This window comes from Malus sylvestris, chromosome 3 (genome assembly GCF_916048215.2).
Source record: "Malus sylvestris chromosome 3, drMalSylv7.2, whole genome shotgun sequence".
NCBI classification, from domain to species: domain Eukaryota; kingdom Viridiplantae; phylum Streptophyta; class Magnoliopsida; order Rosales; family Rosaceae; genus Malus; species Malus sylvestris.
The window spans coordinates 35,917,144-35,930,356 of record NC_062262.1 but is presented as its reverse complement, the minus strand read 5'-3'; the positions used below and the strand labels follow the sequence as shown (position 1 = coordinate 35,930,356).

Genomic DNA, 13,213 nt, shown 5'->3' with positions numbered 1-13,213 from the left:
TCTTCGATTTGAGAAAAAAAAAAAATTTGGTTCTGCACTGTGATGCTTGCTTGTTCTGCACTCTCGCCATGTCTGCACTGGTGATTAAATTCTGGATGAAGCATTTACATTTTTCGGGATGCTGGATGAAGCAATGAAGTAGCTGTTAATTGTTCTTTACAACCCAATGCCAAAAAGTACAGCAGTATGCAAACATAAGTTCATAACAGAAGGTGGAGTTTAGAAGTACTAAATCATATCACTTGTCTCAGATGTTTGTTTAGGTTACTGGACCTGTTTTTTTCTGTTTGTTTCTCGGGAAAATTTGCAGGCCCACCTGGTTTCATTTCTCTGGTTGTTGGATTTGCAAGGTAAAGTTTTCTGGGTTTTTACTTTGTTGCTCCAAAAGGGTCTTAGAAAGTCTAATTCTTTGAAACATTTATGTGGGTTTTGTTCAGTTGGTGGGTTGTAAATCTCTTATGGATAACATCTAAATTTTCATTTTTTGGAGGAAAAAAAAAAAAAAACCGAAAAAAAACCGAAACCGAACCGAAAAAACCGAACCGAAAAAAAAACCGAACCGAAAAAAACCGAAAAAAATATGGGCCGAACCGAAATTTCGGTTTGGTTTCGATTTTGGCAAAAAACCGAACCGAAAAGAACCGAACCCAGCCCTAAGTGGTATCCGAATGGTTTTCGGCCAAATATCGCTATATTTTGGAAATATCGGCAAAATTTTTTTGAGTTTGGTGCAATCGGACTCCGAGGCGACGTCGGAGAAGAACGCCGGAGACGGTGTGCCTATTCCCGGGCCGATTTCGTCCCAAAAACCTTGCAAAAACACGAATTTTAACATCAATTTCACATATAAACTTCAGATTTCACGCATGCATAAACGATTCAACATATGTGAAGTCGGTTTAGGATCTCACCTGACGAAGACGAAGACGAACCAGATGACTGAACGTGATCCTTGCTCAGTGGCGCACCGCCAGAGACGACTGAGCCAACTCCGACTTCGCCAGAGCCACGATCAACGGCGAAGGGAGAAGAGAGATCGAGAGATCTCTGTGTGTGTGTGTGTGTTTGGGAGAAGAGAGATCGGAGAAGGGAGAAGAGAGATCGGATAATGGAGAAGAAAGATCTCCGATCTGTGTGTGTGTGTGTTTGGGAGAAGAGAGATCTCCGATCTCTGTAGATGGAGGGTGTGTGCGTGTGTGTGTGTATGGAATGAGGGAGAAGTGTGTGTGTGTTATCCGAGAGAAAGAAAAAAATACATTGAGGGTGTGTGTGTGTGTGTTTGTGGCACACGGTTTGACACATGGTTTTGTATAAAACCATGGTTTTGTGTGTGTGTGTATGGTTATGTGTGTGTGTGTTATCCGAGAGAGTTTTGGCACATGGTTTTGTATAAAACCATGGTTTTGTGTGTGTGTGTGTTATCCGAGAGAAAAAGAAAAAAACTTTGAGGATGTGTGTGTGTGGCACACGGTTTTGTATGAAAGAATTGGAAGTGACTTTGCTCAGAAGAACCAAATATTCTGTCAGAGAAGAACCAAAAAATCTGCTTACTTTATCTTCTTCTCCACGTGAAGACCAAATTTTGTCAGAGAAGAACCAAAAATGCAATGTATAAAGTGTAAAATATTATACTAATTCATTATATATAAATGATTATGGTGTGTTTAGACTTCTTTCATTAATTACTACATATTTTCTACACTCACAATGTTTGTCAGCTCGCTATATAATCAACTTGATAATGTTAAATCAATCATGCAATGCATTTCCTTCCAATTTTTTGTGATAAACTAATAGATAATTGACTAAATAAACATCATGCAAAGTTTCAATAAAAATTTCCAAGTTTTTCTTACAATTTCCGTGGTTTCCATGTAATTTTTATCGATATCGATATTATCCCGATATTTCCATAGATATTTCCGTGTTTTCGGACTACCGATATTTCCGATATTACCAATATTTTCTTCCTTGCAGGAGACTCGTCAAGAAATGGGGACATATGGGTTTCTCACAATTTTTAATAATTATTTTGTCCATGCATTCAATGTTTTTAGAATTTTTTATTGTGTTGAGCACCACAAACCATGTGGCCTGAGTTAAGTCATATTTTTAAAATAATTTCTTGTCAGTTTTTTAATTAATTATTTTGTGTTTCTTTGTGCTATAACTCAAGGATCATAGACACATAACCTGGGAGGGCAAATGATGATCAACACGTGGCAATCATGGGCAATACAGGTATTTTATTGTGTAAAACAGTGGAGAACCAGTTTAAAAAAAAAAAAAAAAAAAAAAAAAAAAACAGTGGAGAACCCGTGGGAAGCTGTGCAAAAGAAGATAAACAATGGGCAGGCTGGGCATCACCAATAGGCACAGGGGCAAACACGTAATTCGACTGTACAACAACGAAAGGAACTTGAAAGCTGGGCAGCAAATGAGGGGCAAATCCGACATTTCGCTGTTGGTGAAAAATGAAAGATACTGGAAGCATCATTCCACACAAAACGCACGCACGGGAACAAACCGAACCCTCGAGAGTTCGTATAGCACACGGACGCGTGGAAAGAGCGGAGTAAAACTGGGAGGGCAGATTCGGAACAACACTGTTACTTTCACTGTTCATGAACAGTGTTCCACCCGTTTGGGTTTTAGTATATATAGAATTTCAACGTAATTCCGATTCACTCCCATCTCATTCCAATTCCTACACATTTCAATTCCTCTACGTCTTCTACAAAAAGAAGCGCCGCTGCGGACGCTGGAGAGAAAAGGAGACCCCCTCCTTCTCTTCACAGTTTCAACCATCTCTCCCCCAATGGCTAGCAAGCTCAATGTAGAAGAGCTCGGAAACCAATTGGCTCAGCTTGGTCTCCCCACCAACGGAGCGAACGCCACCCTGGTCTGACAATACTCCCTCTCTCTCTCTCTCTCTCTCCAAGATTCTCTGGTATTGATTTGATTTTCTGCAGGTTCGGAAGCTCGATTCTGCTCTTCGCGAGGAGAAGAAGCAACCCACAGGCGCAAGTGATGGTTCAGCAGCAGAAGCTTCACTGGTTAGTAGAAAGAGGGAAGGGAAGTTAATTGAAGAGGAGGGAGGTGGGGAGTCTACTGTGTCCGAGAAAATGAAGGCCACCGAAAAGTTTAGTGGCATGAGCGTGAAGCAATTGCACGAAGAAGCCGCTCTTTGTGGAGTTTCGGCAACTGCGTCGAAAAAACTGGAGAGGCTTTCTGAACATTCTGATGGCATTCCTCTAGGTAAAGGTGCGAGCTTTCACATTCCGTGTTTGGCTGCCAAGAAATATTTTGTAGGAAATGACTAGTAATAGATGTCTCAATTTTTATCCGAGTGAAGATTTTTGTTTTTTGAATTACAACTCGGTGTTTATTTTGTTATGCTCTGTGGTGGTCCTAGCTAATGAGGAAGGAAATGGAAGCAAGGAGAAGATAGTAACCGCAACCAAAAAGGGTGCGGCGGTACTGGATCAGTGGCTACCGGATGACATAAAGGCACATTATCATGTTTTGCAACTGGCAAGTCTATATTGATAAGTCAATTTCATTTCTTGCTTAGTAATTGGTGTCAATTCCATTTGTTTCTAATTAGGAATTATCTAATGATGTTTTTGGTGTAGGGGGATGATATATACGATGCCATGTTAAACCAGGCCAATGTCGTTCATAACAATAACAAGTTCTATGTGATTCAAGTTCTTGGTAAACCCTTTCCTCCTTTCAACAAATAATTAGTCAACTAGATCTTTGGATTGTCGTAATTTTGAATTCATGGCAATGCAGATGGAGTTAGGGTGACACTTGTGATTCTAGCAATCAAACTTATCAAGTTATAGAAAATTTCACTGAGAAGTTGAGAACGATTTCAGTTTGTAACTAATACTGATTATAATGGTTAACAAATTACAGAAACATCATTTATGCTTTTTTCACATAAATAAAGTTTCATCTGCTCCATTGAGTTATGATCCTCATGGCATTGGCGCATTACACAAGTTCAGGCTATGTGTACTCATCTGCATTTTATTTCTTTGTAACATGCAGAATCTGATGTTGGTGGAAGTTTCGTGATTTACTATAGATGGGGGAGAGTAGGTGTTAAGGGTCAGAACAAGCTAGCTCGTCACGCATCCCGCGAGAGCGCGATCAAGGGCTTTAAACAGAAATTCTATGACAAAACCAGGAATGATTGGTCCAATCGAAAAATGTTCCAGCCTATCCCATCCTACTATATGTGGATAGAAATGGATTACAATGAAAAGGAAGAGCAGTCAGCTGTCAGTATCCACAACTCTTGGTTTATGTTTGTATAAATTTCTGAATTCTGGAGATACTCTTTATTCCCTGAAGCGATTCTTGGTAGCAAATTACTGAGGACATGTCTTTCCTAATGAAAAGGAAAATTATCTTGCTTGCTCCTTATTATTTGATAATGATTATCAGGTCGAAGAAAAGAATGGCTCTGCTTTAAGACGTCAACCTTTGGAAACACAACTTGAGCCCTGCATTGCAAAGTTTATATCTCTTATTTGCAACATCGGCATGATGAAGCAGCATATGATGGAAATAGGTTAGTCTGATTCACTGTCAAAAAGATATTCTATTGCAAATTACAGCTCATAATAATCTAAAGCTGTTCAGTTGCTTAAATCGGAATAATAATTTTATTTGGAGACTCAACCGTTTCTTTTGGTGTTTTATGTTTAGTTAACTGATGTACTTTTTCCCTTATTTGGACACATTCTTCTTCTTTGGTAGGATACAACGCTGATAAGCTGCCTCTGGGTAAGCTTAGCAAATCAACAATTCTAAAGGTAAGCTTTTGGCCTATGAAGTGAAGTCTCCTCCAGTTCATGCTAGTTATTTTGTTGTTGAAAGGTAGTTGTAGGAAATTGCTTGGCTCCTTTAGATCACATTTTGACATCTATGCAAGAAAATAAAAAGTTTTGTGTGCATGTCAAACTGAGATTTGCAAGTAGGAATGGCTACTTCAAAGGCAAGGCGGCATGTATTTTCCATAATTGTATTTCGGTTACTAGTTAAGCTGAACAACTGAAAAGGATATTTCCTAAAACTTCTGTCAGGACTTTCTCTAAATTAACTTGAAACAATTCAGTATGAATTTTGGTACAAAAAATTGAAGTTTCGTGTACAGTGTCTTCTCTTCCAACTTTCAATCCGTTTCTCAATGAAGATTCAACGAACCAATAATTTTTTTTTTTTGAAACATATAGGGCTATAACATCCTGCAGAGGATTTCTGATGTGATTGGCTCATCTAACACGAAATTAATCAAAGAATTAAGCGGGTAAGGTTTCTCTCTCTCTCTCCCTCCCACCCCCCCTCCCCCTCTCTCTCTTTCAAAACCCCAACAAAAGAGTGATTTCATTTGTTGATTCTTTAAAATATACTTTTAACAAAATGCTTGACTAATATCTACCTCTTTTCTTCTCTTCTTTTGGTACCTTTAGCCTTAAATAATTTTGGAATTCCAATTTTTGATGGGCATCATCCTCTTGCAGAAAGTTCTACACTTTCATTCCTCATGACTTCGGGTCTAAAAAACTGTGTGAGCTCTCTCTCTCTCTCTCTCTCTCTCTCTCTCTCTCTCTCTCTCTCTCTCTGATTTTAAAAGAAGGCATCTAATTGGTTTGGAAATATGAGTAATGCAGATAACTTTGTGATTGATACTCCTCAGAAGTTGAGACACAAGCTAGAAATGGTAATTCTTTCTGTAATTTGTTTCATGTATATGTGTGGATAGTTCGGCTAAGAACTTCCAAACTTAAATCAAAGGTTATTTTCCTTTGAATAAGTATCGTGCCACCTACAAGTGCTATTTGTGTGTTTATTAACTCTTCTCTACTTGAAGGTTGAAGCACTAGGTGAAATTGAGGTTGCAACAAAATTGTTGAAGGATGACACAGGAATGCAGGTAAATCTCTTTTAGTCTTGTTCCTCATGCTTCACTTGCGGACTTGCCCTTATGTCCTAGTATCTATCCCTCCTACTAATGTATGTTTCTGCCACCATTATAGGGAGATCCCTTGTATTCCTGTTATCAACGCCTTCATTGTGAGCTGACACCGGTTGGTGCTGATTCTCATGAATTTGATATGGTAACTATGAGTTATAAGCAATGGAAATTCCAATACAAACAAAATTAAGCTAATTCAACTTACACTGTTGGTGCTGATTTTTGTGAATTTTATTGCTGTTGTCAGATTACAAAATATATGCGTAATACTCATGCAAAAACACATTCAACTTACACTGTTGATATTGTTCAAATATTCCGCACATCTAAAGAGGGTGAAGTTGAACGCTTCAGAAAGGTTAGGTTGATCTATGAGAGGCTTTTCATAAAATGTTGGATAATTTTACAAGTACTTGAAATTTCCTCCTTGGTCATGAATATCCTACATTTTTATTTTAAGCAATTTCTAATTGTGTTTTACTCTTGTGAGCAGTTTTCTAGTACGAAAAATAGAATGCTTTTATGGCATGGTTCTCGTCTTACAAATTGGGTTGGTATATTATCTCAAGGTGATCCTTTATGGTTTAGCTTCGAATCATGGGTGGGTGTGTTTGCGTGTGTGTCACTGTGTGCACACTCGTGCAGATACAGTATGAAATTTTTAGTGCTTAATAATTTAGTTAAACATGTGTCGTGACAACCCAGGCTTGCTCATAGCTCCACCTGAAGCCCCAGTGACTGGTTACATGTTCGGGAAAGGAGTTTACTTTGCAGACATGTTCTCCAAAAGCGCAAAGTTTTGCCATGCATCTAATGGCTGTACATCTGGGGTGCTGCTTCTATGTGAGGTAGTCTTTCAAGTTTCAGCAAGTAAAAAACATAAATTTTATACTAAAAACAAATATTTCTGGATTAAGAGTGGTTTGGCATCAGATTATCAAATATATCCTTCAATGCATTGTATATCATTAAGATCAAGATTTATACGAGAGACGAGAAAAATATTTCTGGATTAAAAATTTGAATTTCCCCTACCGCAGATCTGCTACACTTGAAAGCCCAACTGAATACCTAGGGACTTTTTTGCACTGTATGTGCTTCACTTTTTCGCACTAAATGTTATAAATACTTTTTAACTATGGTTTATTTAGGTTGCACTGGGCGACATGGCTGAGCTTTTAACTGCTAAGTATGATGCTGACAAGTTACCCCTAGGAACGCTAAGGTTTGCGTCTCTGTTTTCTTTATTGGACCCTCCCATCTATTGCTCATAAGTAATAACTAAACTGTTTTAAGTGATGAAGCTTCTTCTGGTCATTTATGCTTTTGGTATTTTGCAGTGGAAGTTTATCTTCCCTTCCGTATAATCTTTGTGTTTTTTTAGACTGATAAGTTTATCTGCATTGTGTGAGAGAATTAACTTTTGACGAAAACTTGTTGCATTATCTCCATTTTTTCGAAACTAAGACGTGTTTTGCTTGACTTAATTTCGCATGTAACATAATATTGCAGCACTAAAGGAGTTGGGGGAACTGAACCAGATTTTTCAGAAGCTCAGTTACTAGATGATGGTGTCGTGGTTCCCCTAGGAAAGCCGAAAGAGAATACAAGCCGCCGGAAGGTAGAAATACATCATTTTTTTCGAATTACTTTGGATGTGAATTTGGTTTGGAACTGTTGAACCAGGCAGGCAGCTTCATTGTAAATTAATCTTCGTTTACGTGCACCTTGCAGGGTTCATTACTGTACAATGAGTACATAGTTTACAATGTGGAACAGATCAGGATGCGCTACGTTGTTCAAGTTAATTTCAATTTCAAGTTATGATTAGCATCTGGATATATGGAACTAGATATGATCAGTGTTGTAGTCATGTACATTTTGCCTTTATTTATTTATCTTTGTTTTTTCGACTTGTCTCCTCCGTTCTTTCCTTGCAAATCACATTTTGACACATGCATATATGACTCATGGAAAACACAAATAGAAAAAATTGTGCACGGATGTCGTATTGTGATTGACAGAGAATGGGAACGCCTAATTTCAATGGAAAGAAACAACTATTTATCTCATATTTTTACTCTTTCTAAACATGAATTCCACCTTAAGAGTACTTCTGCCCCAAATATTAGCATAATCCTTGTTTTGTAATACTAATAAAATTGAGTGAAATATCAGTAGATTAATAGCTAGTCGGTGTTAAAGAAAAGAAATGGATAAGAAAATGAAGAAATCCCAATAAAGATGCATCTACCCAGACAAAATTATTCTCACATATTGACAACTAGAATGGTACTCCTTAACAACATTGGTAGGGGCACGAACATGTGCATAACCAATGGTGTATTCCATTAAAAGGGAAATAGGATCTGCAGGGTTAAGGTTCGGGAATATTTTCCCTTATTCTTGAAGTTTTAGGTCTTAGGTACCAAGGATCATGTTTCTGGCATGATGTCACACCTTGGCAGGCCCTGATTTTACCATATGTTGTAAAAACAAACTCGAAATTGGATTGTGAAAGAATATGCCATTCGGTGTATCGCTGCCAAAGCAGTGCCTCACCATTCGGTAGGCTTTGACTGAACTAGGTCGAGCTATTCGGTAGACTCCAGTCGAACTGAGTCCATACTATTTTCTCACGTTTGTGGTAGTAATCAAATCAGAGAATTTGGTAAACTTACGCTATCTACACTGTTTCTTCAGGGGCGAGTTAGAAACAAGGAAGGACAAGAAAAATATTCTCCAATCAAAATTCGATCGGATTTATAAACTTCAGAATTGTACTCATGCATGGACGTAATCACGGTGTGCTTCAGGCAATGTTTTTCATGATTAAGCGGTCCATAGAAGTGAGCCAAGGAGCCATGGAATCTTCGTTGGAGAGGTATTTCTATTTGTAATGTTTTGGGCATAAGTCTTCAAATGAAGATCATGGCGGAGACTTATTCAACTTTTCCATGCCATTTGTTGGCGTCAATGATTTCTCAGCTTCTTTAATAGTCAAGTGGAGATTCACGTCTTATACCCCACATAAAGTGGTTTTTATTAAAAACATCCAAATCAAGGAAAATCAAACTTATGACGGTTCGACAATCCACATAATTGGAGGGAACAAGAGTGTGATCAGGGCTATGGGAATGAATCATCCATAAGCATCAAAGTTAGAACATGGTTTTCATGAAAAACATCGGGTTTTCCTGGGTGTATTGTTTTATGAAATCTTCGGGTTTCAAAGGCATTAAATTTGAAACTACAGGTTCAATTTAGTTTATGAACATTTAGTTCATAAAAGAGAGAGATTCCTGCAAGAACACATAATGCAATATACAACTAAGTGTAGTGGATCTGAGGTTATTCGGGAACTCAAGTGTGAGTGCTTCAGGACTACGAAAGTAAGTTAATGGTCAAAGTATAAAAATAAATTATTGAATCGTTAATGTCTAAAAGTGATATTCAAGTCAATAATTTTGGATTCATTATCAGATTAATGGATTGCAGGTCACTTAATTAATTCAATAAATTGGGACCAAACATGGTCGATCGTAGAAGCAAAATAATGACTTCGGATCATATTCACTTTTGATGGCTTTGGGCCAAATAATTAAGAAAATATAACCTAGTGTGACTTTAACCAAAAACGTCCAAAAATATTTAGGTATGGTTAAGAAGCGGGGGATACCAAAATATGTCATTGCGTCGAAAAAGAAAAAAAAACTTGAAAGGACACAACCTAACATGGGTGGGCTGGTAGTGTGAGGCACAACCCTGCAACAAGCTGTAGGCCTTGGGTTACATTACACGGCTGCATAGCAGCCTAAATTGGCTGCAAGTCAGCAGGCCAGGGAAAGGTGATAGAGCCCAGCAGTACGAGGTTGGCTGGTATTGGGCATTAGTGCGAAAAGAGGCCCAGCATGCGCTGGCTTCTTGGTTGACGCAATGTAAGCCCAGCTATTACTGGTGTTTAAGAAGCAAGCCGAGATACAGGCTTTTAGAACAAACTAGGGTGTGAAGCCCATGGACCCAATTGTAGCACAAAACCCAAAAGGCTGCCATGTCGTAGACCCAAGCTTCAGGTTTGGCGAAGTGGCTCGGCGTGGCTCAAAGCCGCAAAAACAAATCCCTAAGTTTTTTTTCTTTTTTCTTTTTCGACATATAGGGTTTGGAAAACCCTACTTACTTCTAATTTATTTTGATGTTTTGACTCACAAATTCCACATAGCAAAAAAAATTGCGTAATGCATGAAACAAATATATATATTGTATATATAAACATATACAATATATATATATCGGAAGGAAAATATAAACATAGGGGGTTCAAGCATCATGAGGAATGTTTTCATGCTTCAAGGTCGTTTCAAATATCTTATTTTATTTTAAGCGTACCTGATTGGTAGAAAACAAAGGCCTTTGAATTTATAGAAGATCCTTCTTAAAAAGCCGGAATTGCACCTCCAATGCGTTGTATCACGTTCAACAAAGAAAAATTAAATTGGATCAATAGCATGCAGATCAATTTAATAAAGTAATAAAGTAATAAAGTAATCATAAAAAGAATGATTAAAACGTAATACTCCTCTGATTGAAGAATAAACTCTCTTTAGTGAAGCGTCAAGAACGTGCTGATAACGTGTTGTATGCATAATTTACTGAACAATTATGGAGGCCAGAGAGAGAGGGAAAGTGCAGCAATAGAGAGAAAGAGAGATGTGTAATTGTGGGTGTGTTCTATTCCACCTCATTGTGCCTTTATTTATAGTGGTAGGGAAGGTTAATTCCTTACCCTTTAGGATTACAATATTTAATAGGTAATCTACTCATAATAGGAATATAAGGGCCTGTTTGTTTGACCGGATTAGAGAGGACTGGACTGGACTAGACTGTAGTCCCTTGTTTGGTCTGCACCCGGATTAGGTTTAATGAGCTTAGGTCGGACTCGCTCGGATTAACCACCTTGTTACGAGTTATTAACGAGGATCCCCAATTTCGGCCGGATTCGTAAGCCCTCTTCTGATAGAGAGAAAATCGCGAGAGTGTCAGTCGTCCAAGACCTAACGTCGCTCGTCCTACTTGTCGCACATCGCTCCCTCCTTACCCTGCTCCATCTTCTTCCTTGCTTCCACAACCATTTTCAAACCCATATCCCGGAAAATTCAAAAAAAAAAAAAATGCAATCGTTCCATTTTTCAAATTCAGATCCAACCTGCAAAATAGAACCCAGAAACCATAAAACACAAAAAAAAATAAAAATATGCAGTGGTTATAAGCTTAAATCAACGATGGGATTGATTGAAGGCAAACCGAACCCAGAAAACATGAAACTCCTTGATTGCAGACCTTATCCATCTTCCACTTTCAAGCCAATCGCACATGCAACCCGCTCCCAACTCCTAAAATTTCAATCTCTTTCTTGCTTTGTGGTTTGATTGTGAAGATTTGCAGTCGATTATGAAGTTGGGTGATGAATAGCTTCTGGGTTTAATTTTGATGTTAATTTCTTTCATCAAAAGAGGGAGATGAATAAAGAACAAAATGAAGAAAAAAGGGAGATGAAGAGGAAGAGGGACGAAGAAAAAAAGGGAGATAGACGAAGAAAAATTAGGGAGAAAACAGAGGGAGAGGGGCGGAGAAAAAGGAAGAAAGAGGGGATGAACGGAATTGGGAATGGAAGGAGGCTTCTAGAATGATAAAATAGGCAGATTTAATAATAAAATATTACTAAATATTTATTAAATAATGTAAAATATTAATAAATATGAATTAAATAATATAATATTAGAATTTGTTATTAATCTATTTCTTAGTCATGACACTGCACCAAACGCTTCACTAAACTAGTCCAGCTTAGTCTAGTCTAAGCCAATCCAGTTTAGTCCCTGCAGCTAGTTCAGTCTGAGACAGTCCGATGCAACAAACGCACCCACATATTCCAAGATATATTATGATTTACACAATCACATTCCTAATCTAATAGGACTGCAGCAGTTTGATTAATTAACATAAAAATAATTTATTTATATAAGGACAATTTAGTAATCAAGCTAGTTTTAATTCTGATTCCAGTGAATTAATAAATAATTTCAACATAAATCTGATTCACTCTCATCTCATTCCAATTACTACTCAATTCAATTCCAAGAAATTTTATTTGAACCCATATAACCTCTTTCTACACCCAACTTAAACTTTAAAAGTGAAATGTCTTTTTTACCCTATAACATAATTACCATTAAGTACAAGATAAAATAAACAATAAAACTAAAATTTATTAATAAACACACACACAATAATCAAACACTCCATAGTATTTATCCTACGTTCACCCTCCATCAAACTGGTTGTGCGGCAAATGCAACCACCAAATGCTTGGAAGATGTTGGCAAATATTGTCTGGTAAACTACCACTTAAATTGTTTAGGGTTAGAGCCAAAATTGTCAAAGAGGACATGTTGAAGACAACAACAAGAATATGACCTTTTAGAGCATTAGCATGCACAAACAACCACTCTCCTATCTTTACTGCCAATCAAGATTAGAATTCTTGAATAACCAACACATACGTGATACGTATATGTATTGGAATGGTTTCTTTAAAGATTCAAGTCGTTGAAATAAAGCTAATCAACTTCAACTTGTGTAGATGAGACAATTCCGATGGCAAGGTACCACCAAAATTGTTGTTTCTGAATTCCAGCTTAACAAGAAATGGCAGGTTGCCTAGGTGGGGATTTGAAGAGCAGCTCAGTCTGTGCTGAAGTTGGCTTGTCCTGCTACTGAACCTATTTTTAAGATAGGTATGTATATACAAGAGTATTGGACCAGTAGCAACAAAGTTGTCAACGAGGGGAAACGAGTTATTGCTATTGTTGTGTGCTTTGAACCAAGAAATTAGAAGAAATAGGAACTCAAAAGTAGTCTTTTAATCTATTGGGCAAATGAATCTTTGGCGACAAGTACATATTGTCAACCCGGTAAATTTAAAAGTGTAATGAATTTTATGGTTTTTAATTTTTTGAATGGGTGTGAAGATAAATTTACATATTTGATTGGGTTGTGAGGGTGATTTAGGTAGTAAATTTGAGTTTAAAGAGATATCAATAGTTTAATTAAAAATTATATGAATATAGAAAGTAAATTGAGTGTAATAAGAGGTTATATGGGTTCAAATAAAATTTCTTATCAAATTCCTCTACGTGTGAAACGCGCCCGCCTAAGATACTC

At 37.4% G+C, this 13,213-nt stretch overlaps 1 protein-coding gene across 3 annotated transcripts; it reads left to right on the top strand.

Annotated features, from left to right (window-relative positions):
* The first annotated feature begins 2,681 nt into the window (after positions 1 to 2,681).
* LOC126614788 (poly [ADP-ribose] polymerase 2-like) lies at positions 2,682 to 7,905 on the top strand. Of its 3 annotated transcripts, none has more exons than XM_050282459.1 (18): positions 2,682 to 2,902; positions 2,973 to 3,258; positions 3,416 to 3,534; positions 3,636 to 3,717; positions 4,060 to 4,322; positions 4,459 to 4,585; positions 4,774 to 4,829; positions 5,250 to 5,323; positions 5,538 to 5,584; positions 5,688 to 5,737; positions 5,888 to 5,950; positions 6,054 to 6,134; positions 6,240 to 6,350; positions 6,486 to 6,561; positions 6,698 to 6,840; positions 7,144 to 7,217; positions 7,505 to 7,613; positions 7,727 to 7,905. In XM_050282459.1, the coding sequence occupies exons 1-18, from the start codon at positions 2,819 to 2,821 to the stop codon at positions 7,817 to 7,819; spliced, it is 1,938 nt and encodes a 645-aa protein (XP_050138416.1). In that variant the 5' UTR covers positions 2,682 to 2,818; the 3' UTR covers positions 7,820 to 7,905. The 3 variants fall into 3 exon arrangements, with proteins under 3 accessions (XP_050138416.1, XP_050138415.1, XP_050138417.1); XM_050282458.1 differs by having other exon boundaries at positions 2,973 to 3,264; XM_050282460.1 differs by having other exon boundaries at positions 2,683 to 2,902; positions 2,973 to 3,264; positions 4,060 to 4,292.
* Positions 7,906 to 13,213: the final 5,308 nt, after the last annotated feature.

Coding starts and splice junctions, on each gene's coding strand:
- LOC126614788 (XM_050282458.1), top strand. CDS start 2,819: ATGGCTAGCAAGCTCAATGTAGAAGAGCTCGGAAACCAATTGGCTCAG. Junction 3,265..3,415: donor TGGCATTCCTCTAGGTAAAG/GTGCGAGCTTTC, acceptor TGGTGGTCCTAG/CTAATGAGGAAGGAAATGGA. Junction 6,351..6,485: donor AAGTTGAACGCTTCAGAAAG/GTTAGGTTGATC, acceptor TCTTGTGAGCAG/TTTTCTAGTACGAAAAATAG.